The 24,289-nt window shown below is 39.6% G+C and overlaps 1 protein-coding gene and 4 non-coding genes across 5 annotated transcripts in view; 4 read left to right on the plus strand and 1 right to left on the minus strand.

Annotated features, from left to right (window-relative positions):
• Positions 1 to 4,832: 4,832 nt before the first annotated feature.
• Positions 4,833 to 24,289, minus strand: part of LOC116294679 (uncharacterized) — a 41,073-nt gene continuing 21,616 nt past the window's right edge. Inside the window, exons 21-41 of the mRNA XM_089036788.1 lie at positions 21,822 to 21,874; positions 20,852 to 21,003; positions 20,037 to 20,351; positions 19,582 to 19,890; positions 18,339 to 18,638; positions 17,731 to 18,027; positions 16,798 to 17,091; positions 16,005 to 16,182; positions 15,155 to 15,321; positions 13,602 to 13,898; positions 12,905 to 13,207; positions 12,410 to 12,712; positions 11,713 to 12,009; positions 10,534 to 10,836; positions 9,691 to 10,163; positions 9,081 to 9,175; positions 7,239 to 7,395; positions 6,802 to 6,868; positions 5,906 to 6,177; positions 5,263 to 5,440; positions 4,833 to 5,074 (exon numbers count right to left, since the gene is read on the minus strand). Coding sequence (XP_088892914.1) covers positions 4,896 to 5,074; positions 5,263 to 5,440; positions 5,906 to 6,177; positions 6,802 to 6,868; positions 7,239 to 7,395; positions 9,081 to 9,175; positions 9,691 to 10,163; positions 10,534 to 10,836; positions 11,713 to 12,009; positions 12,410 to 12,712; positions 12,905 to 13,207; positions 13,602 to 13,898; positions 15,155 to 15,321; positions 16,005 to 16,182; positions 16,798 to 17,091; positions 17,731 to 18,027; positions 18,339 to 18,638; positions 19,582 to 19,890; positions 20,037 to 20,351; positions 20,852 to 21,003; positions 21,822 to 21,874 — 4,989 coding nt within the window. The 3' untranslated portion in view covers positions 4,833 to 4,895. The remainder of the gene's footprint in view (positions 5,075 to 5,262; positions 5,441 to 5,905; positions 6,178 to 6,801; positions 6,869 to 7,238; positions 7,396 to 9,080; positions 9,176 to 9,690; positions 10,164 to 10,533; positions 10,837 to 11,712; positions 12,010 to 12,409; positions 12,713 to 12,904; positions 13,208 to 13,601; positions 13,899 to 15,154; positions 15,322 to 16,004; positions 16,183 to 16,797; positions 17,092 to 17,730; positions 18,028 to 18,338; positions 18,639 to 19,581; positions 19,891 to 20,036; positions 20,352 to 20,851; positions 21,004 to 21,821; positions 21,875 to 24,289) is intronic.
• On the plus strand, positions 22,233 to 22,314 carry Trnal-uag (transfer RNA leucine (anticodon UAG)). Its single transcript has one exon. It is a non-coding gene; the product is annotated as a tRNA-Leu (tRNA).
• On the plus strand, positions 22,383 to 22,464 carry Trnah-aug (transfer RNA histidin (anticodon AUG)). Its single transcript is given in 2 exon segments — positions 22,383 to 22,420; positions 22,430 to 22,464. It is a non-coding gene; the product is annotated as a tRNA-His (tRNA).
• Positions 22,532 to 22,613, plus strand: Trnal-uag (transfer RNA leucine (anticodon UAG)). Its single transcript has one exon. It is a non-coding gene; the product is annotated as a tRNA-Leu (tRNA).
• On the plus strand, positions 23,131 to 23,212 carry Trnal-aag (transfer RNA leucine (anticodon AAG)). Its single transcript has one exon. It is a non-coding gene; the product is annotated as a tRNA-Leu (tRNA).

The following is a 24,289-nucleotide window of genomic DNA, read 5'->3' on the forward strand; positions in this document are numbered from 1 at the left end:
TGTTGATAATCAAATGATGGATGTTTTTTTTCACGGTGAATCGGGCAGCGAGGAAGATGATCATAGTATTGCCAAACACAGCAAATCCACCTACTAACAAGATGGCCATTACCATTACAGTTCGTGCAAGAACTGGATCAGATACACTAAAACACGAAAAAGTGCTTTGCGTTAGGTTGGTCGAACCGTTCATGGTTTGAGCTGAATTCCTTCCGCCTTTAACTATCTCCTACCGACAACTGACTCCTTGAGTCACCATCGCAACATCTTATATCTAGTATATCTAGTAAATACGCATATATTTAAATGACGCTGAATAAACACAGATTTTTAGCATGTTGATAGTCATTGGATTAATGCCCCATCAGCTTTTCAAGGTGCGAGTTTCATAATTTTTGATCACTCTTTTTCAAAAAGTTCCCGGAACCAGGTTATCGTAAATGACACCATTTGATCTTCAAATCAATGGCTCAGATTTTCGATAAACGCATTTGTTGCGGAAATATTTGTTCCCAAAGGTGATTGACATCATTTGTACCTCTTAATTATGCACATACATTAATGGATAATCATAAAACGAGCGAAGATATCAAAAATTTTTGAGATGAAATACTGTATAGGTCGACATATATATCTGCAGTTTTCAGCAAAAAAATCAGAATTCCAGGAATTTCTTACTAGAAAATTATGAAACCCGATTTTGTAAGTGGTTAGATGTATAAAAATGATCGACATGGTTGAAATCTGTGTTTCTTCAGCGCCAAGAATATTTATGCTAATTTTATAGGCCATCGAGATGAGTGTGCAATGAGGCTTTTAGTACAGTAATAAAGTTCGCGAATTAAGAGGCCCCCTGGCTACCTTAATAGAACACAATATTTTTTGATCTTTAGAAATTAGCACAACAAAATATCATGGCAAAAAAGCACTTTTATCTGACAAAGATGATTTTTTTTTCAAATTGCAAAATCAACAGTTAGTATTATCTTTGGACCAGTTGTTATCTGGTCTGTTTACTTTAGTTTTTCTTGTTTTCTTTACTAAAATGAAGTTTTATATTTTTATTGCATGATCAAGAGCTAGAACATACGTTCTCCTTCGTGAAATTAATTTCTTCCATTTGAGTGATAATTGCTCATGTTTACTTTAGTTCGTGAATATAATGAATACCAGGTATCAGAGCTACACTTTATAGCGTTCAAACAATTGTTGCTGCATTTAGGTAGGTTTTTATACGTTTCATCATACTGACCGAAATTTCTTGACTTGAAGGCAATGGAGTGTAATCTGATATCTGCCATTCGAAGGTCCAACCATGAAGTTCTTTTTATTATAGAGATAATGACATTCAGACCATTTGACAGTCTGTTTGTCTTTCAGTTTTTTAATATAGTACTTTAATAAAAAATAAAATTATCAAAACTATTGTAAAAAATTCCTGCCTTATGATTCGGTTAGAAAGGTGTGATTTACACCTCCCTGATTCAATCCAAAGCTATAGAAGCTCATAACGTTGCTACTTGTACAAAACTCAGATTTAGATAAGCTGTGTAGATTAGTTGCTAATTGATGTTCTGGTCTGGCATGTGCGATGTTCGGTTTTAATTTGCCCCTTATATTGTTCGTTGGCCCACGCTGAGTACTGTAGCAATTATTATGGATGCATGCAAATGAGACAACAAGCCGCATTATACTGACCCAATAGCCCGATATGATTTTTAAAACAAATGAATACCTCATTGCTGGCTCAACTGTGTAGCTATAGATCGTTTTCACTCACGTGAGAAGGCAGCCATAAACAATAGGAACTTTCTGCACAGTATTTGCATAAAAATAGAGTTCAATTCCCGGAGGATAGAAAATGTATTGTTTTGGTACCCATGATGGCCGCTGTGACGTCACGTGAAAACGCTCTATTGGTTCTACAGTTGCGGTATTTCTGGTAAGATGATAACAAATGACACTTGGTGACTCATTTCATTGAGGGTATTGTGAAAGCACTCAAACAATACTTTTCAGAGTTGTTTGTTCATTAAACACTTTGTTTGACTCTCCGGAACTTACTTGGTTATTACATTTATGGTTGGAGGGTTATTACATAATTTATGGTTGGTTTTGATTATTACATTTATGGTTGAATTTTATTACATTTATGGTGGGGTCGATTATTACATTTATGGAAGATTTTTATTACATTTATGGTGGGTATTACATTTATGGGTGTTATTACATTTATGGAAGATTTTTATTACATTTATGGTGGGTATTACATTTATGGTTATTATTACATTTATGGTTGATTTTTATTACATTTATGGTGGGTATTACATTTATGGGCTGTTATTACATTTAAGGGTAATACATCTACAACTATGAATATAACGGTAACCTAAAATAATTACACCCCAAATTACTTTAAAATCCTTGATTACATTTTTTCCCTCGCTCTCTTGATGAGGGATTCTAATAGTGATAGCTGCCATGCATGTTTTTTATTGAAACCAAAAGAGGCATTTACATGGATCAAAATCAAGAGAATATGAACTAAGAGAAGGAATCCTACCTATATAGCCTTGTAACCATCATGTGCACAGTTTGATGCTATTTTAATTTTAGCTTGGAGATTTTTTAGCGAAGAACCTGATTGGTTGATTTCTTGAGGGTAGGCAACTTCTAGTCTTGCAGTAAACAAAAGCCTGTGTTTTTGTCGCTTTTCGTGTCCTAAAACGAGGCATTAAAGGGAAGCATGATTATCGCGCGGCATGGTAACGAGCTAAAAATAGCATCAATGATTCTAAAAATAGCATCAAAGTGTGCACATGATGGGGCACGGGGATTCCTTCTCTTAGTTCATTTTCTCTTGTCATAATGTAAAGTATCATTACTCTAAGATGTTCAACAGCTAATACATGTACATTGCTAGTGGTGATAACTAGTAGAACTAGCGTGGACTGCGTCGGTGTTTCTGAATAAAACAGTAGAAACTTGTGGATAAATTGGATCACCGTAAAAAGCTTTGTGAAACTGACGTTTCGAACGTTAGTCCTTGGTCGGAGAAAGTGTAAGGAGTAATACAGTCAATTCAAAAAACGTTGTCGTCGACCGGCTCAAGCCTACGCGACTGGACCGAAAGGAATATGGGTAAAAATCACTGAAGCGGTTAAATATTCGTTCTGAATTAATTGTTCCCGCTAGTAATAGGGATAATATTGGCGAGAAACAATCCATCAAATGCATGTCTTTGGGTTTAGGGAAAGAAAAACAAAGTAGTTATGATTCAGTTTACAATTTTGAAAAATATGAAGGCATTAAAAAAAGTCTCCTTCAACACTTCCCGCTCGCCTACGAAGGTTCGTGCTGTAAACAAGGCATAACTAGTCGGATAAAATTATGGAGTCAACTCGGCTTCAATGATTGCTACCCAGAGTTCCTTTCGGTCCAGTCGCGTAGACTTAAGTTGGTCGACGACAACATTTTTTGAATTGACTGTATACATTGCTCTATTGTTAGAGATTAACTCTTTATCTAACTATAAACCCTCAATTAGTTTTAAATATACTGGTGATAAACATTGCAGAGCTCTTTCCCAGGATCATTGCTTACTGCACTTGCTAGACAGGTATATATATATATATATATCTTACAAAGTCAGTTTTACATTATATACTGGTCAGAACAAAAGGAATACTCTTCAGACGTGTGTAAAGAAAAAAATGGATAAATATCAGAGTAAATAGTGTTTGGTTATACGTCTTTCAGTAAAAAAAAAAAAAAACCATAGGAAGATTATATATTTAATTGTTGAAAAACCATAGCACTATATCATCGATACGCTGGCCACCCTCAAAATTAGGGAGCTAAGATTGGAAAATATAAGAAACTAGTATGTGAAAAGGGAAAAAGCTGGGGGTCTATAGCCCGGCCTCCAGCTCCCGTATCCGCGGTCCCTGCAATGTATAATTAATATATCATATCACTAGCTGCTTCATTTTCCAGTTTTCTTGTGTTATGCATGGAGAAGAATGTTTTAAATTGAAGAAAGAGGATTTTGAAAAAGGAATTTTGACTTAAATTGTATTTTATAACGGTTTACTAATTCAAAATCAAACAGACAGGGCCGACCCTACCACTAGGGTAACCCGGGTCCGTGCGCTACGAGAAAAATGTAAAGGCTATAGGTCATATCCCCAGAGGAAGTTCCAGGGTTACTTTAGCGTTATATCATTTTCTAAATTTTTCAAGACATTTAGAGATACTCAGTGTCAAAACACTGGAGTACTTTGGAGTTCTTTCAGATTGAAGGTACGTGGTACAGATAACTGGGTGCTTCTATTTGCCAATTTATCGAAAACATGTCTTCAAGAAATGCTAAAGCAATACCTCAGTATCAGTATTATTACTCGTAGAAGTATAATTATAAAAACGCATGAAAGCTGCACATAAACTGACCGGTTAAAACCAAAGAAAAACAATGAGGACGCAAAGGCAATTGGGATAGCCCTGGATTCTCCTCTGGGTTATCCCTATGTTATATAGAGGCCCTCACAAACTGAATGATCATAATAATCGAGGTAAACAACCTTTGTATGTAATATGATTTTTGGGCGGATCCAGGATTTTAATATGTGATAAAGCAGCATTTTAATATGTGATATTAAATCGAAATAATTCACGATAAGATACAGCGTATTTTGTATAGCAGTTACAAATAAAAATATAAAAAATATAAGTGTAGAGCAAAGGATCGATTAAGATTAATATGCAACAATTCTTAAAATGTCAGCTTGTCTCGTGGGGGGGGGGGGGGGGGGGGGGGGGGGGGGGGGGGGGCTGGAGTGCACCCCCTGCACCCCATAGCTAAATCCGCCACTGGGCTATAACTGGAGACCTCTTGATTAGCTTCGGTCAAGTGTTTCATCTGCTTTGCACGATTGTGCTGCAATTAGTTGCTGTCTTTCCTGCCTGTGTTTCTCTTGTAGGCGTTTCACGACAACAGAGAGACGCATAAAGAAGTTTTCGATTGTTTTTCCTAGTTCTTTTCTAGCAGCCTTTAAAAACCGCGGTCTTAAATCATCTGTAGCAGAAATGAAAATAAAACCATTAAAACACTTCTTGAAGTCCGCAAATTATCGCTATTTTTTGATCTGCGGACCACAGGCAAGTATATATCAAGACACATATATTAATATAAAGCCTGTAACACGATTGCAATCACATGAACAAAAAATCCTCACAGACATTATTAGAAATCAAAACTCTTACCTGGACCCACACTGCAAAACACAGAAAATCGCTTAACATAAATTATTTCCCAAATAATTCCAATCGATCCAAACAGTCCCAGCAAAACACAAATAGCCGTCAATACTTTCGTGAAGACTGGGTTATTGGCATCAAAGACACCAGAAGATAACTCAGATGCTAAAGGCTCATTCTCGACCTACAAAAAAAAAAAAAAAAAAAAAAAAAAAAAAGACAGAAAGAACAAGAAAACTAAATTCACGATACCCTTTTCCAAATAGCCACAGGCTATCCATAGTAAATAGATTGTGCTAAAATTTCGTACGTTTCGCTAAGGTTTTGGAACTAAAGCTTATATAAAAACTAGAAGTGTACTTACCGTTTCATATTTAAAGTTTTCTATTTTAAGCGTTTTTAGCGATTTTTTATATAATCTAAAGGTTGGAAATTTCAGTCGATTCCAATTCCAAGTCATTCTACTTCAGCCCGATCTTTTCGACCAAGAGCGCGGTCTCTCCCAGATTTAAGCCCACTAGACAAAAGAAAGATGTCCAAAGGGTCCTAAAAGTCGTTATGTTCCCCTTATTTTTTAATAGTTTTTTTTCTAGGAGCTCTAGGAGCTTTACAGCATTAAGAACCTTGAATATTTTCGACCTATACATACCTCAACTGCTCGAGCGTTGTCTTTGATTGTGTCTGATATCTCCTTGGCGTTGCTTCTCGTAAACCTTCGCAAACACCTGTTTAGTTTGGTTGAATTACGAGCCGTGACGATCCCACTAGCGAGGTTTAAGTCGTAAATGCTTTTAATTCTGATAAAAGGTTTCTCAAACAGGTCTCTCCTGCTTCCTACAGCAAAAGAATCGAGCAGAGCTCCTTTGATGCGCTGGTTTACAAGGTCGTCGTATATTTCATCATAGGAGTCGTATTCGCGCTCTGAATAACAACAATAAACATAAACATAAATATATATTTTTTCATACATAACATGAAATATTTTTGCTTCAAAAATTCTTTAGTTTACGTGTTTCAACAACAACAACAACAACAACAACAACAACAACAGCAACACTGTTGAACAACAACAACAATCTGTATTTGAATACGGTAGCTACATTCATAGATATTACAAAAATCATTAATATGATTTTCAGGTAGGCCGTATAATAGTATTAGGTAAAGAATGAGCTTTGCCAGGTCCGTAGCCAATGGTAACGTTGGTCCGATTTCCACCGAAAAACTTTATGGAGCAGCGTTCATTTTGGTTATAAACCGCTGACACATGGTAATTCGCGACTCAACTTCGTCCTTAGTGTGTTGGTCTTTACGAAAGTTCTATATTAGAAGACCCAGAGAAGAGGCCTCTTATCAGTTTATTTTGAAAGGATGAGGGGATAGCAAACCTCTTCTTATAGGGTAAAATGGGATATCGAGTCGACACAGAGATCAACAAGGATCCAAAATCTAGACGGATTGGTGCAGCTTTACCGCCATGGTAACAACACTGATGTATAACCATCCGCTTAAAAATGGTGCGAGTATACGTAGTGTCCTCCTTACCTTTATTCATCTTGGCACTCCTTCGAATTCCAAATCGGTATTCAAAAGAGTTTTTCAAAGCTCCGGCCTGGGAAATGAAAACAACGACTAATTCAGAGAGAAAAAATGCAAATACATAATGCTAGATGTACTCTAAAGAACATGGTACCAAAGAGCATCACAACCACGGAAAAATCAAGCTGGTTTGAATTTTACGAGGTTGCGAGCTGAGGTTTGTTTAAAACTAAAAGATATTGCTTGGGAAACACTTGCTTTCAGCTGTCTAGTACTGCTTTCTGGATAATTTTGGGATTCAAGTGGGACCGGTATAGGTTAAGGCGAGAGAGTACATTTATCCTATTTTCAAAGTCATTGAATCCAACTTGGTACATGGAATGTTTATTAAAACTCAAAGCGTCTTTTATTACTTCGTACGACAAGAGTTTTCTTCTTCAAACCTTCATTCCGTAAAGACTTCCGCCTTCATTTACAGCAACAGTGGTCAAAGAAGCCGCGATATTCCCAACAATCATGCTAATCAGAACAACACCAAACAGCGTCCATGTAATGGCGACGATACGACCAGCAACAGACAAAGGGCAGCGATCACCATATCTAAAGATAAAGCCCCACTATTGGTTAATAGGAAAAAAATAACTTCGCAAATCTATATGGAATTCGCATAAAACACTTAAACAATAACTATTAATATCGCAATACATGTTCTTCCACTGATTTTCGCCGATAATTTCCGTTAGCTCAGTTGGTAAGAGCGTCGGTCTGTTGTGCGGGAGGTCGTGGTTCAAGCACTCAGCGTCTTAAAATAACTGAGGAGAAGGTGTTGCCTTTGTAATTACACTGATTTGCAAATGGCTAGATTTTTGGTGGCTTGTATGACCACTTTAAATGGCAGTCCCGTCTCTCCACACTTCACCATTACTAACCAATATGGAGGGAGGTAAAAGAACCACGGAGGACGTATGAGATACCCTGCAGGTAGTGATCACCCTTGACTCAGTACCTACTTTACTGGATTCAAAACCCGGGACAGGTTTTCTATCGAAATTCAAACACCAAATAATAGAAATAGGACGTGGTTGGTTTTTTGAACACTTCTTATTTATCAATGGACGCGGTTTTCTTTATTATTCACAAGGCTATATTTTTGTTATAACCCTCATTAAAAATGCGAGTTTAATAACTATACATTGACCGCTCGCATTTATGATGAACAATTCATTAAATTCATCAGACAAGCTCATGAAGGTTAGGGACTGGTCATAAAGTAAGGGGGGAGGGGGGGGTGGGGGGGGGGGGTGAAAGGGGGGGGGGGGGTTGGGGGCATCATAAAATGATGTTGAAAATGTGATGACCAAACCCCAGTTTAGAAGCAAAATTGCAGGCCCACCCTTTTTAGTTGTCAAATTTTGTCAACAGCCCACCCCTTTGAAGGAGTTCAAAATTATGTGACCCCCCCCCTGATTTTGCTCCCCCCCAATAGCCCAACAAACCCAATAGCGCAACAAACCCAATAGCGCAACAAACCCAATAGCGCAACAAACCCAATAGCGCAACAAACCCAATAGCCCAACAGCCCAACAGCCCAACGGTCCAACGGCCCAACGGCCCAACGGCCCAACGGCCCAACGGCCCAACGGCCCAACGGCCCAACGGCCCAACGGCCCAACGGCCCAACGGCCCAACGGCCCAACGGCCCAACGGCCCAACGGCCCAACGGCCCAACGTCCCAACGGCCCACGGCCCAACGGCCCAACGGCCCAACGGCCCAACGGCCCAACCGCCCAACGGCCCAACGGCCCAACGGCCCAACGGCCCAACGGCCCAACAGCCCAACAGCCCAACAGCCCAACAGCCCAACAGCCCAACAGCCCAACAGCCCAACAGCCCAACAGCCCAACAGCCCAACAGCCCAACAGCCCAACAGCCCAACAGCCCAACAGCCCAACAGCCCAACAGCCCAACAGCCCAACAGCCCAACAGCCCAACAGCCCAACAGCCCAACAGCCCAACAGCCCAACAGCCCAACAGCCAACAGCCCAACAGCCCAACAGCCCAACAGCCCAACAGCCCAACAGCCCAACAGCCCAACAACCCAACAGACCAACAGACCAACAGACCAACAGACCAACAGACCAACAGACCAACAGACCAACAGACCAACAGACCAACAGACCAACAGACCAACAGACCAACAGACCAACAGACCAACAGACCAACAGACCAACAGACCAACAGACCAACAGAACAACAACAACAAAAAAGGAGTTTAAATATCTTACCCCACGGTTGTCATAGAAATAAAAGTGAACCAAAACCCTTCCATTGAACCTTTTGAGAATGGTTTCGGAAAATGTTCTTCGTTCTTTCTGTTCTCCTGTTAAAATAAATTCAAAGGAAATTGAATTTTTGTCTCTCCAGTATTCCTCTCTGTGGATTTTCGCTTGATCCAGGGGTACTTCATCAGAATGATTTCTAATACAAATACAATTCCTTTATTATTTCCCCAAACCTTCCATATCAATTTAAAAGCTTTTTTGTAATTTCTGTGTAATTTATCATTCAGGACTTAGAGCTCCTTGTAGTGCCATTTATCTCCCTCCTCCTTAATCTTTTTATCGATCCGTTTCTCTATTATAGTCTCCCTCACAGCTGCTTTCAGTGTCGTCACGCAACGCTTTCTCCCCTGAGTAGCTCAGGGGAGAAAGCGTTGCGTGACGACACTGAAAGCGGCTGTGAGGGAGACTATTTCTCCATCCGCAACAAACTAAAAAAAATTAATATTGATTAAAAAGGTTAATAATAATTCTCTCCTTCCTCTTTATTCTAGCTGTTTCTCCCTGCGTTCCTTTCCGCTCTCTTTACTCCTTCCTTCAACCTTCAAGAACTTACCAAAAACCAGATCAGACACCCTGTAATGAAAGCAAACAACAGCGACAAAAGCACCAAAGTCCAGTTCTTCCAAATAGAAGCCGCTATCTCACCCACCATCAGCCCGTCGGTAGACGTTGTGGAGAGTACAAAAGCTACGCCAGGTGTTCCAACCAAACCTATGAATCCGTATGGGACCTTGTAAACTTCCTGTGTCCTGTAGCCGGCAACGGGGAAGATTATATCAGTCATTCCATCAATGTGTATCTTTAAAGCTTCCAGATGTTTTTCTTGTGCAGGCATGTTGTATCCATTTAGTTTCATGTCTAGGTAGGATTTTCCATATTCTTTACAATGATGACAACAGTGCAATACCATTTCTTGAGCGATCGATGGAATGATACCCGCGGGGACTGAGTCGTTATCTGAGGCGATGACGTAGGGAGGGAAATGTAACCAACTAGATGACAAACGTTTTTGACATCGACATGTGTCTGGAATAAAACGTCCAAGGAAAAAAAAAAAATTCTAATAGACCATTTTACAAATACGGCGGGCATTTTGAACTATGGGATGCTGAGGGGCAAACGTAGAAAATTTATAAAACATAGAGTGGCGGGGTTGCGTGTCAACTACAAGCAAATTCAGTGTTTTTAGAAGTGATTGTCAGTGTAAAGCATAAAGAAATATAACGAGACACCCTGACAGCTGTACAGTCGGTCTATAAATTTCCTAATGATCGCCCCCTCGGCATTGTGGCCACCGTATCGGTAAAAAGGTCTGTTATCATATTTCTACCATCTTCTTTTGCCGTATACCACAGGGCATTTTAATATATCATATACAGATAACAAATATACTCACCTCCAAAGGTGATAGATAAAGGACCGTCTCCTTTTACCGTAAAACCGGATATTTCCACACGGTATTTCGTATAGATATCAAGGCCACTCAACACAAATTGGGTTTTATCTGCAGGTATTCTGATCTCTTTAGTTTCGCCTTCTTCGATGTCATATTCTCCGGTAGACACTGGGGTGTAGTATAATCGATAACCTAATAAAATCCCCGGTAGACCATGTGGTGGTATTGGCTGCCAAAGGACTGGCAAGGAGCTTGTGGTCGTGTAATTTTCGGCAGTGAAATTGCCTGGGCTCATATATGGTGCTAAAAATAAATGCGATATTAAAATACAATAAACAAACACAATTGAATAATCATAAATAAACGCAGAACTCAGTGCAGCTCTTCTCTAACAGGTGCGAGGAGAGACAACTGCTGTTATAATGAGCAATGCATAACTTAGTCTACAACACAAGTATAAGCATCAGCAACATTCACAGACTCAGTGCAGCTCTTCTCTAACAGGTGCGAAAAAAGACAACTCCTGTGGATGAGCAATGCACAACTGAGTCTACAACACAAGTATAAGCATCAGCAACATTCACAGACTCAGTGCAGCGTTTCTCTAACTGTTGCGAGGAGAGACAATAGATCCTTTTACTTAGGTGTAAAGTTTTCCCATTAAATACCACGTGTCATTTTCTAGAGTATCATTTCCTTGTTTAGCGGTTGCACATGAGAAAACATATGAATATGGATAACTGAAACAAAGAATCTTATTTTTAAGAGAATTACACGTGGTCTGAAATGGGAAAACGAGCACAATAGTATAAATAAAATAAATAAATGGGATTTAAAGTGGAATTTCCACAGAATGGCTCTTCATCCAATGAAATTCCAATTCGAATTTAGAAGTTGATTTTTGCGGAAGGAGGAAAACCGTAGAACCGGGAGAAAACCCTCTAAGCACAGGATTGAACCAAAAAACAACTCTACTCACATACGACATCGAGCACGGCGGGACTCGAACCCGGATCTTATTTTTGAGAGGCGAGCGCTCTCTACCACTACGCCACCCTTGAAATAGTATATTTTTGCTAAAGAGCGGCAAACTACTGAATCTGTGTATGTAACTGTCAATGGTGCTTATCATTGTGATACAAGAAAACGCCAGGCCAATACAAGGATCGTTATACTAACTATTTTGATCAGTCCTAATAACGCGTGTGAAAGGTGGTCCATCCCCTTTAATTGTAAAGGCCAACAAAGTGATCTCATAGTGAATATAGCTATCAAGATCACGCAGCGTGGTCGAGAACTGGTCTGGTAGAAAGGACTTCAAAGTCGGTGGATCTGATTTGGTTGTATCTCTGTAAGTCATTTTGTAGCCGAGAATGATGCCATTCTTATATCCCTCGCGTACTTCATCCCAGCCTAACCAAATGCTTGTAGGGTCTGGGAGAGTATATATCAGAGTGAGTGGAGGACGATCTGGTTCTGGAAAAGGCAAAGTGTAGGATATTAATTAGCTCTGCTGTCCTTACAATATACGCGTGACCCTTCCCCCGTCCCTAAAATGAATTCAGGGGTTTACGAAAAAGGAAAGTTCAGATGCTGAACTTTTTTTGCCTGCCAGAAGTGCAACGCTGTGGTGCAGGTGTACCGTCCTAATCTATCCTTTGTACTAGTATATGTTTGTTCATTGTTTGTTGTTTATCTGTTACTCATAGCTTAGAACGGAAGCTTATTATTGATTGGTTTATATTTGCTTTTGAAAACAATGACCGGCGCTATTTTCAAGTTTTATAAACTTTTCTTTGTATCCCTTGACACACTTTACATCTTGGCTAGAACATTAAAATCGGTTGGATAGAATATGATTTTCCAGTATACTTACTGTCTTCGTTCGTTCGGGTTACGACCACAGCACTTGCGTTACCATCCTTGTTAGTGACTGCGACAACGTAAATAGAATATTCCACGTACTTGTACAGATTTGTTAGGTCAGCGCTTGTTTCCGTTAGTCCTACAGTATGGTTCAAAAGTTGCTTGGTGAAAGGAGTGTCGAGAGCACGATAATATACTCGATAGCCTCGGGCCACGCCCTTTGTCAGCCTTGGGTCTATCGGTTGCCAGGAGACTCGAATAGACGTGGAACTCAAAAAATGTGCTGTCACGTTGAACGGTGTATCTTGAGGAGCTAGAACAAACAAAAATGATCTGCTGTGAGAATGAGATGACAAACCAAGTATTTTATAATTTTGATTTCTTTTTGAGTTATTTCTAGTGTATAGTGCCATAGCAGGGTACGTTTGAAGTTCTGTAATTGGACTCGCCTACTATAGAGTTCCTAATTGTACTCGAGATCGTGCGATTTCCCATACAAACAAACCTTGTTCGTCTGTTGTTACTCTGACTCTAGGAGACCACGGACCAGGACCAACACTCGTAAAAGCTTTAACCTGGACAGTGTAATTAGTCCATACGTCCAGCCCTGAGATCACGGTGCTTAATTTATTGTTGCCTTCATTGAGGACGGCATTGGCTTTGGTTGTCCCATTCATTTCAAAGAGAACCACTTCGTATCCTCTGATTATACCATTTTCTAGACGTACTGGCATTGTTTCCCACTGGATAGTTAAGGTGGTTAGTGTTGGGTTAACTGAAGATACTTTGGCGGGTCCGTCGTCTGGAACTGAATTTATATAAAAGAGATAAATGAAGTTAGCCATTGATAGACCTCTTTACCTTAATATATTGTTTTTTTTTGTTTTTTGTTTTCCATTTCAGACCACGTGTCATTCTCTTGAGAGCAAGATTCTAGTTTAAAGGAAGCCCTGTTAAATTTAGAGTCAGAAACAACAAATTTCAAGTAGCATTAATGAATGCTGAATTCAACTATGATACTTCTTTGACATCGATCTTAATATGATTAACCATAAATATATAGTATTTCTTTACCTTTTTCTTTTTCATTTTTCATTAACACTAGAGTTAAGTTGTAGTAAAATTATAGAAACTAAGGCAGATGTATAAAACCAGATTAAACTAGAAAACTAACCATGATTTTCGTTATTGTAATGACTTACCATCTTCTGCTGTCCTGACAATCACAGGCTCAGAGAGATTACCATCACCCTTCACGGTAAAGCCCAGTATTTGGATTGAATAAAGTTCATATTTTTCAAGTCCAGTAAGCTCTGTGTGTCGTTCCGTGTCGTTTATTACAGTCTTGATGAAGTTACCAGTGTGGCTGGCTTTATAGTGTATTTTGTATCCTATGATAATGCCATTTTTGTGTTTTTGGGGTATTTCATTCCATGTTGCTTTAATAGGTGTGGAGCTCGTATTATGTGCTGTGAGATTCAAGGGAGGATGACTTGGAGCTGAAAGAAATCAGATGGCAAGTAGAAAAACGAGCGTATTTGTTGGTTTAGAATGTTTGACAATTTCGTATACCCCATTCACACCTAAACTTGTTTAGTTAAACTATGTTTTCATTAGAAAAAAAATTGAGAAACTAGAAACCTACAAAATAATGAAACTTTCTAAAATATTATCAGAGCAAGACAAAGAATAGTTTAAATGCATTATTTCACCAAATATTGCGCAGTGTTCGTAGATAGTTTTTCAAACCTGTTTAGTTAAACCTCTTTAAAACATGTTTAAGCTTTGGTGTAAATGGGGTAGTAGATTATAGGCACACCCGAATCGAAATATGGCGACCAATTTGGATAACTATTGTTCTGTACTTGACTAGCCTCGTGTTGACATGGAAACATAAAAGCGTTTTCTCATGTACGAGAGGCTAGTCAGTCCAGAACAATGGTTATACGAATTGGTTACTATATCTTAATTCAGTGTACAGGTCGTTCTATTATAGGTCTAATATGTACGTCCTTAGCCTTGCTTTCATGCAGCTCTTATCTGCGTGGTTATTAAGGAAGGCCTATCAAATCGAACACTTGCAACTTTAATTACCAATACAAAAAGGAGATGCATAACTTTACGGTTTTCATGCGTTTATTTTTTTTATAAAACATGACAAAAATTACCATTTGATCGATGTTGTAAAAGTTCGCTTTGAATGGTCCTTTCTTAGTACCTACGCGCATATGAGCTGCATGAAAGTCAGGAAAAGTACGTCATGCATAAATATGTAATAAATAATTAAAATAATTAAAAAGCTACGATGTGCAAACTCGTCACCCGTGTTAATACGAACACCCCATTATTACGAGCACAGGTTTTTGTCCTAGTGACGTGCATTTTTATTAATAGAGAGCTTTTATATCGACTTTTTTTCCTTCCCGCAAACGACAAACGAGACCACTTTTAATCGTTTTCCTGTGTTTTTTACTTAAGCTTTTGCAATCTTTCTCACCACACACAAAATTTCTTTTGTTTTCCTACTACTTTGATTTTTTACGATTCCTTTTTAGTATTTTAAAATAAATTTTCACTGGTCAACTGACGTTTCACGTTCGCCGTAAACGTAAATCTTAAACTCTCTATTTTAAAAATAAACCGCCCCTGTTAATATAGGCGGTTTTGCTAGTGACGTCCCCTTGGCGTCTGTATTAACGAGGTTTGAATTTATTTAAAATATCAAAGGTTTGAAAGAAAATGCGCGACTACTTACCATCTTCGGCAGTAGTTACATTGTAGATGGGACTTGGAACTCCATTTACGTTAGTTACTGCTAAAATCTGTATGCCATACTGAGTAAAGGGTTGGAATCCTGTCAGTTGGGTGGACATTGTCCCGCTAGGAACCGCTCGCTTCTTTCGACTGGGATTACTTTGTGCACTACAAAAGAATATCATAGTGAATATTTTGTATCTAAATGTTTGGGGAACAGGAGTGGGGTGGTTTTGTTTGAGGAAAGAGCAAGAGCGAACGGGTGGGCGGCTGGGGGATGGGGGTGGGGGATTTGGTGGAGAGGGGTTTGGAGGCCGGGGAGGTGGAGGAATAATTAACTTCGTATTCAAACAAGCATTCGTGCATCTAACCAGGTTTACTCATGCTTGTGGTTAAACGATTATCGGAAATTTGTTGCCGCATAATGGTCATCAGGATTTTTAAATAATACTAGCTATAACAAATAAACTCACATGCCGTTTTAAAATGGGCATCGAATGGAAATTTGAATAGAAATCGAATGGAAATCATTCATTTCATTATGAGACGGTCTCATTTGAAGCTCTTGAATCACAATTTTCTTAATCTTTAATAAACGATACGGCGTCCATCTTGGATTACAAGGCAAAATGTGGTATCCAGGGGGCGAAGGGGCGAATAAAGTTTTCTTACAGTAATGACATTTTAAAAAGCTCTTCACAAGAGAATTTAACAAGGGATGAATTAAGACGACACATCGATCACCACCAAACGTAAAAGAAAGACAAACACACGAAACTCCCCCCCCCCCCCCCCCCATCCCCCCCAGCAAGATGGCCGCCGTATCTCCGAAGTATAGTTCATTCACTCACCTTATTGTAACATTTCGTCGGGTGCTCTCAGGGTTTGCTAATTCGAAGGCGATTAAGACATAGCTAGTTACTTGCCCATTGACTTTGAACCTATCTACAGGTCCCCAAGAAACAGTTATTGACGATGAAGATGATAAATTTGGTTGAACTATCACGTTTGTCGGTGATCCAGTAGGAGCTTAAAATCAAGAAAAACACCATGAAAATCTGTGGACGTTTGAATTCAATGTAAATAGGTTTATACGGAGCCAATAAGATATGTTGTCTTGTCTTGTCTTGTCATTGAAGTACCCGGGGGGGGGGGGGGGTGTACTACCACCCCAACTTGGGTAGGGGTGTGCCGCCAGGACCTCAAAACCCTGACCCTATCACAGACCTAAAATTTTGATTTTACATACCCTACCCCGAACTACAACTAAGAATTGTACACCCTATCCCAGACTAAAAGACGGAAAATACGGTTTTACAATCGATTGCAATCAATATTTACTAACATTTTTATTGTTTTTGTGTGGACAGAAAGCTTAGCCTATTAGCCAGACAAAAACGACCAAATCGTTAACCCTATCCCTGGCTAAATTGACACCCTATCCCAGATAAAATGTCAAAAAATGATACCCTACCCCCGACCCAAAAGCCGAAAAACCATGCCTTATAGGGCGGCACATACCCGTATAGCAAATATAGGGGAGTACCATCCCCTTGGTTGAAGTAGTCCATTCCTACTATAACGTATGCTCTGACATTTCACGAATATATATAATCTACTCTATTTACTTAGAGTTATACTTACCACTCGGTTCAGTTTTGATGGCTATTTTCTCACTAACGATTCCATCTCCTTTTCTCGTGAATGCCCTAATGGTGATCTCATAATCAGTGTAGGGATACAACCCATCGATGCGTAGATGAGTAGACGTGTTAACCCTCTTATACGAGATCTTGTCCCTCAACAGATCTTTCAGTGTTATGTTGTAGCCAAGTATTATACCGTTGGCCTGTTTACTTGATGGTGGCTGCCAGGCTAGAGTAACTGCGTTGGACTCTTCCTTTTGTTTAGAGATGTTTCGAGGTGGGCTTTCTGGTACTATTACAAACAAAGAAAGGAGGTTTGTCAATACTATCCCGGCCCAGGTCGCAGGAAAAGCGAGAAAGGCCGGAAAATATTATGGTTTCGGCCTCATTTGCTAAGTTACACTGTACTAGACGCTAGACAGATTTCTGTCCCCACCCACCTCCCCTTCGGCGACGTTTCTCCCAGAATAACAGTTCAGTACTGCAGCTTGATTACAACCTTGGCAAAATTCGTGTGTCCAAAACTTAGCCGCGCTTTAAGGTGAATGGCATTTTTGATGGTGAAAATAATGTAATAACTGGATGGTATCCACCAATTTGAATTCCTTTGTTATATGACTAGAAGTTGCTATCTGCTCATTATCATGTTTGGGAATCCAAAGACTGATAGAATCTACAAGTTAATAAAATTTAGGTATCATCATATTTAGCTGTCGAATTCACTCAAGCATGAAACGCGTAGAGGTATTATATGTTTTTGTTCCCAATGTTCGAAAATCCTGCTCTTGTGAGTATTCTCTATGTTGTACAAAAAAAGCTGCAACTAGACGGATATATAGCGTGCACTCGAAATACAACATAGTAGAAAGAAAGCCCGACGTACTAGAACCAAGACTGCCCATAACCATCTGCTCCAGGTTTTATTACTTACCATCTTCGTCAGTGGTGGCAATAACAGGCAAACTGAAATTCCCTCTGCCTTTGGAGGTAAAGCCAGCAATTTTTATCTGGTAGGTCTGGTACTTTGACAAACCGGTGATGCGGGCTTCAAGGGACGAGCTGTTGTGGTAGAACAACTTCTCAAATGTTCCGTCTTCTTTGCAAACTTCAAAAACATAACCTTGCAATATTCCATTTCTGTTTTGCTCAGGAATTGCTTGCCACATTACGAAAAGGCTAGTGGAGCTTGCATTGTACGCTTTAGTTATATTCGGAGATGCATCGGGAACTGAAGAACAATGTCATTCATGCATCAATTAGTGCCTGCTTTTCTAAATATATAATTCACTGTTAAAAACCTATTTGCACTTCCGAGGTGGAAGAAAACACTTGGTCAAGTTTTATTGCAATTTTTTTGGAACTGTTTTAGGGAACATATTGACATCATCTATTTTGTCACTTAAAAGGGCCCCACAATGCGCTGCAATACCCATTTGATCCAGTTTTTTTGCTCAACCGGCTTGTAATGGCTAATAGCCAAGTCGTTTTATCTTTTTTTTTTCAATATGGCAATAGTGATATTAATTCAAAATAACTTACTGTCTTCTCCTGTTCGGACGTCGACAGTTTCCTTGTAGGGTCCAATACCGATAACAGTAAATCCTGCTACAAATACTTTGTAGTATGTAAATATTTTTAGCCCTGTTACGGTGTAGGATAATGGCGTCGCTGGAACAGAGATATTCCCGGCTTCACTGTCAAAATTTACTTCCTTCCATTTCACACTGTACCCAATAATGATCCCATTGCGCTTGTTTGCTTGAATTTCTGTCCAATTGACGATGATACTTGTAGAGTCGACTGCTTCCGCAGATAGTTGGGATGGAGCCATTTCTGGGGCTGCAACGTACGTGAAATGAATTGTTAACATAAAACAACTAGGTAAGGAGAGTTTTGGACTGATGAGATCGTGTCAAGGAAAATTCGATACCAATTTTGCATTTTGATGACATAGCGCAGGCATGCTACAGCTTGTCAACAACCCTCTCCCAAATATGCTGAAATAAGAAGGTGAAATATAATAAATTAAATGGATAAAGCTTATTAAAGCGTTTAGAGCCTTTATAAGCCGACTAAGTGCTTCCATAAGTCAATGGATGCATACTGATTGTTGGCCGTTTCTTAATGACTTAATGAAACTGAAACTGAAATGACAAAACTGAAAGACGTATTCGATAATTGGAATTCGAAACCTTTGGAATTCACTGGTCACACAAAAACTATTAAATCGAGAATTCAAGGTAGTTTCAAGAGAGATTATTCAAATATGCGAACATTGTAGCCTTGATTGAATACTTCGTGTTTAACAAGTGAAACCGGGTATGGGGAAGTGGTGAATCAAATGGGAATTGATGTTTTTTTGCTCATTTACTTTTATCTTTTATCGAAACACTCGACTGGAATTATAGTCCTCGTCCGTTTGATTTCTTAAAATTCAGACTTGATTGTGCGCGAGGCTTTAGTGGAATAGCACATCATGTATGGCAAAACACGTGCACCACCAAATATATCTTTTGGTAGGAATAAAGTAATCTATACCGTATACCATGTTCTTATCTTTCGACAATACTGAATAAGAAATGTTTGGTAGAAATATTAGTCAGTTCACTATTCACAAACGTTCTAGTCGAATATACACCACTATATCTATACTAATCCTTTTCAGGTTTAATTAATTTTGAGCATTCTTTTTTTAATATCTGCAACTGCCTATTGTTTGGCGCTTTAGCTTGCAAGGAAAATAGAGAGAGGTCTATAATACCAATTTACTAACAAAACTCACCATCCTCTCCAGTCCAAACAGAACCTTGAATGTAAGGACCAAATTGATTTTCTTTTGCTACTCCAGCTACATGTACATTGTACTTGGTGTACTTATAAAGGCCTTCAAATATAACAGATTTGTTGCGTAGTATTGACTGAAATTTAGAAGACTCCCATGCTCTCTCTGATGAATCAGCTAAGTTAATACGAATGCTGTATCCAGCAATAGGTCCCCGTAGGTAGGTCTTATTTATGTCGGTCCAGCTGACTGCGATAGACACTGATGAGAGATTCCAACTATGCACAGTTTGAGGAGTACCAAGAGGAGCTAGAATTACAATAGGATAACTCAAAATCTAAATGCATATGGAAGAAGAGCCTTCTCTTGCTCTCTTAATTTCCCATAGCCCCCCTCCCCTCCCCGAAACCCCAAAAAGTTATGATGGCGCCGTTTACCATGTCAGTCCAACTCACCGAGAATTCCAGTGGTGATGTTGACGCCTTTAGACACTTTGCCTTCTCCTTCGAGTGTATCAACCCTCACAGACACCACATACCGAGAGAAATATTTTGTTACTGTCATATTATAATTGGTAGAATCACCTAGCTCGTCCTGCACCACGTCAACATGACCTTGGTCTGAAGGATCCTCACCGTTGACGTAAAACAACACGTATTTTTGTAGAATTCCGTGAGTAAGGTTCTTGTCTCCCGGATTCCACTGGATGTTTATCTTCATTGAGTTGCCATATATGCTTACTTCTACTGGCTGTGGTCCTTTTAAGTAAACTGTTGATATATGATAAGTCGTGTTGGCTCAGTTGGGTGGGCACTAAACTTCTTAAAATATCGATGAGTATAAGTGTTTTCTTTGCTCTAAAATTTAACTGCAAAGGTAGACCTTGGCCGTGGCTCGGATGACTACGTAAAATGGCGGTCCTGTCTGATTCAAAGAGTTGACATAGAGGGCCATAAGTTTATCACTTACGACAGTGACGTGTCACCCTCTCTAAATATAGTTAATGTATTGATATTTGTTTATAAATTGAACCGAAAAGCATCCTTGTGAAAAAAAAAAAAAAAAAAAAAAACTCTTCGCAGTTGCTATAAAAATGAAGTGCAGTAAAAACAAACAATTGATTTCTTCATTTTATGTTGTTGGTAGTCTGGTCACATTCAAAATAGTTACAGCTAAGTTTGGGTGCAATACCCCAGTTTTGAGTTCTCTGTTGCTCAGCGTTAGTCTAGCTTGCTTCCCTATCAGTCTCTTATTTTAAAGCACATAGTACCTTCGTTTGAAGAAGAATTCAGATCTGAAATGATATCTGTAGCCTGTTCCAAATATGATACGACATCATCCATCTGAGAATATCCTTGACCATGAAATCCAATGAGAATGTTACAGCCGGTAAAACCCACAATTGATTCGCCTTCCTTCTTCCTACATAACACAAATAAGACTATAGAAAATCGCCTCCTGTAATTCTACCTGCCCTTTGCACAATGGCTCCGTCCATTCTAATGCATTTTTGAAAACGCTTTTTTTTTCGATTCACAGAAAAAGTTTTAAAAGTTTCACGTTTGACATAGTTTACTCCGTTTCACGCTAAAAGGATTAAACAGACAGATACGATCGGAAATGATGCAATATCACAATATGTGCATGCGCAAAAACAGCTGTGCTCATGTAACTGACGTTAACGTTTCCAAAACAGAGCCGCCTCCATTTTCACCTGTCCACGATAATACGGTAGACCTCCTTTTTAGAATGCATGGACCCTGGAGAGCGTTTTTAATTGGCAAGCGTTATCAAACTTTTAGTCAATGAACACAGGGCCAAAAGGTATCGATAAATGCGTTTTCACACGAAAGCACATTAGTGTAGACAGGGCCTTCATAACCGGAAACTTGGAACACCCTACACAGTAACTGGGCTGAATCAAGTACTTTTTAATGGTCACTGTGAGTATAGTCAGGCTCAATATCATATTGGAATTATAAAAAAAGTAGAAAAGTAGTTTTTGTTTCATGTCATATAAACCATTTCCGATTTCAAGTGCAACGGTGGTTACTTTTGGTTAGCGAAAAAAAGAAAATACCTAACATCAATGGTCTTATATTTTTATAAATCAACTCCATTTTACTTCTCTATTCCGTTTAAAACACACACATAGGCTAGGGGGGTTGTACTTTGGAAAACAACACTAGGTCATCGTCTTGTTATTGGTTTAATTAATGTAAACAATTAGTTGGACTTACCAAAATCGTATTTCCTGACTCTTTGCTGTTCTTTTTATGTTAGCGTCTGAAATCTGCAATGAAAAAACAACAATAGGGAATATGCATGAGCACGGATTTCCATTTCATATGTGGCGTGGCCGAGCGATCTAAGGCGATGGTATAAGGCATCAGTCTCGTCAGAGGCGTGGGTTCCAATCCCACCGCTGTGAATCTCTTTTATTTTCCAAGTGCTGCTTCTGCTCATCTAAACTACCGTCTTCAAAATAATATAATTCATCTGGTAGCGTGGCCGAGCGGTCTAAGGCGCTGGTTTTAGGCACCAGTCTCGTAAAAGGCGTGGGTTCGAGTCCACCGCTGCTAATCTCTTTTATCTTCAAGTGCTGTTTCTGCTCATCTAAACTACCGTCTTCAAAATAATATAATTCATCTGGTAGCGTGGCCGAGCGGTCTAAGGCGCTGGTTTTAGGCACCAGTCTCGTAAAAGGCGTGGGTTCGAATCCCACCGCCGTCAATCTCTTTTATCTTCAAGTTCTGTTTCTGCGCATCGAAATTACTGTCTTCAACAAATGTTATTCATCTGGTAGCGTGGCCCAGTGGTCTAAGGTGCTGGTTTATGGTACTACTCTCGTCAGAGGCGTGGGTTCGAATCCCACCGCTGCCAATCTTTTTTATCTTCAAGTGCTCTTCCTCCTCATCGAAATAATTGCTGTAAAAGTTATCCTTCATCTGGTAGCGTGGCCGAGCGGTCTAAGGCGCTGGTTTTAGGCACCAGTCTCGTAAGAGGCGTGTGTTCGAATCCCACCGCTGCCAATCTCTTTTATCTTCACGTGCTGTATCTGCGCATCGAAATAATTTCTGTAAAAGTTAACATTCATCTGGTAGCGTGGCCGAACAGTCTAAGGCGCTGGTTTAAGGCACTAGTCTCGTAAGAGGCGTGGGTTCGAATCCAACCGCTGCCAATCTCTTTTATCTTCAAGTGCTCTTCCTCTTCACCTAAAGTACTGTCTTTAAAAGTTATTCTTCATCTGGTAGCGTTGCCAAGTGTTCTAAGGCGCTGGTTTAAGGCACCAGTCTCGTCAGAGGCGTGGGTTCGAATCCCACCGCTGCCAATCTCTTTTATCTTCAAGTGCTTGGTTTGGTCATCTAAACTACCGTCTTCAAAAAACATAATCCATATGGTAGCTTGGCCGAGCGGTCTAAGGCGCTGGTTTAAGGCAGCAGTCTGTTCAGAGGCGTGGGTTCGAATCACACCGCTGCCAATCTTTTTTATCTTCAATTGCTGTTTCTGCGCATTGAAATTATTGTCTTTATAAGTTATCCTTCATCTGGTAGCGTGGCCGAGTGGTCTAAGGCGCTGGTTTAAGGCACCAGTGTCGCCAGAGGCGTGGGTTCGATTCCCACCGCTGCCAATCTCTTTTATCTTCAAGTGCTTGGATTGGTCATCTAAACTATCGTCTTCAAAAAATATAATCCATATGGTAGCTTGGCCGAGCGGTCTAAGGCACTGGTTTAAGGCACTAGTCTGTTCAGAGGCGTGGGTTCGAATCCCACCGCTGCAATTTTTTTTTCATATTCAATTGCTGTTTCTGCGCACTGAAATTACTGTCTTTATAAGTTATCCTTCATCTGTTAGCGTGGCCGAGTGGTCTAAGGCGTGGGTTTGAATCCCACCGCTGCCAATCTCTATTATCTTCAAGTGCTGTTCCTGCTTATCTAAACTAGCGTGGCCGAGCGGTCTAAGGCACTGGTTTTAAGGCACCAGTTTCGTCAGAGGCGTGGGTTCGAATCCCACCGCTTAAATTCAATTTGTCTTGAAATGTTGTTTCTGGTCATCTAAACTAATGTCTGTTTTATTATCATGGCCCGTAAACTGTGCCAATCGCGGGCTACGCGCAGGATATTTTATATGTATTATTCATATTTTTTATTTTATAAAACAATTTAAAGATATATTTTTCGTCACCCGTTTGCGCATAAATAAGAGAGGGAAACTTCTTATTGTAGCGCGTGGCATGTAAATTCCCGGTTGGGCTATTTTTAGTAACCGGATGCAGTTTAAATTTCGCCTTACCCTACCCCTGTGAGTCATCAACTCTCAAGCGCGCGCGCTCTTTCCGTTTCGTTTGTAGTAATCAAAACAATCAAAACAATAAACGGAAAGAGCACGGGCGCGCAAGTTGATGATGCACGGGAGTAGTGTAAGGCGAAATTTAAGCTGCAACCGGTTACTAAAAATAGCCCAACCGGGAATTTACATGGCGCGCACCACAAATAAGAATTTTACCTCTCTCATTCATGCACTCTTGGTTTACGTCATTTCACACAACAAATTAGAGTACAAACACTACCCAAAAGCGTGTAATACTTTGAACCATTTAGCACTGATATGTAGCACTGATTTAACAATAGAAAACGATAGTACTATTTATGCTGCACCAGAAACTCATAAGTAGGTAGAAACGTGTAACAGCCATACATTTTTTTTT

This window comes from Actinia tenebrosa, unplaced genomic scaffold (assembly GCF_029948245.1).
Source record: "Actinia tenebrosa isolate PJP-AT-01 unplaced genomic scaffold, QUT_ActTen_1.0 PGA_scaffold4__44_contigs__length_22323623, whole genome shotgun sequence".
NCBI classification, from domain to species: Eukaryota; Metazoa; Cnidaria; class Anthozoa; order Actiniaria; family Actiniidae; genus Actinia; species Actinia tenebrosa.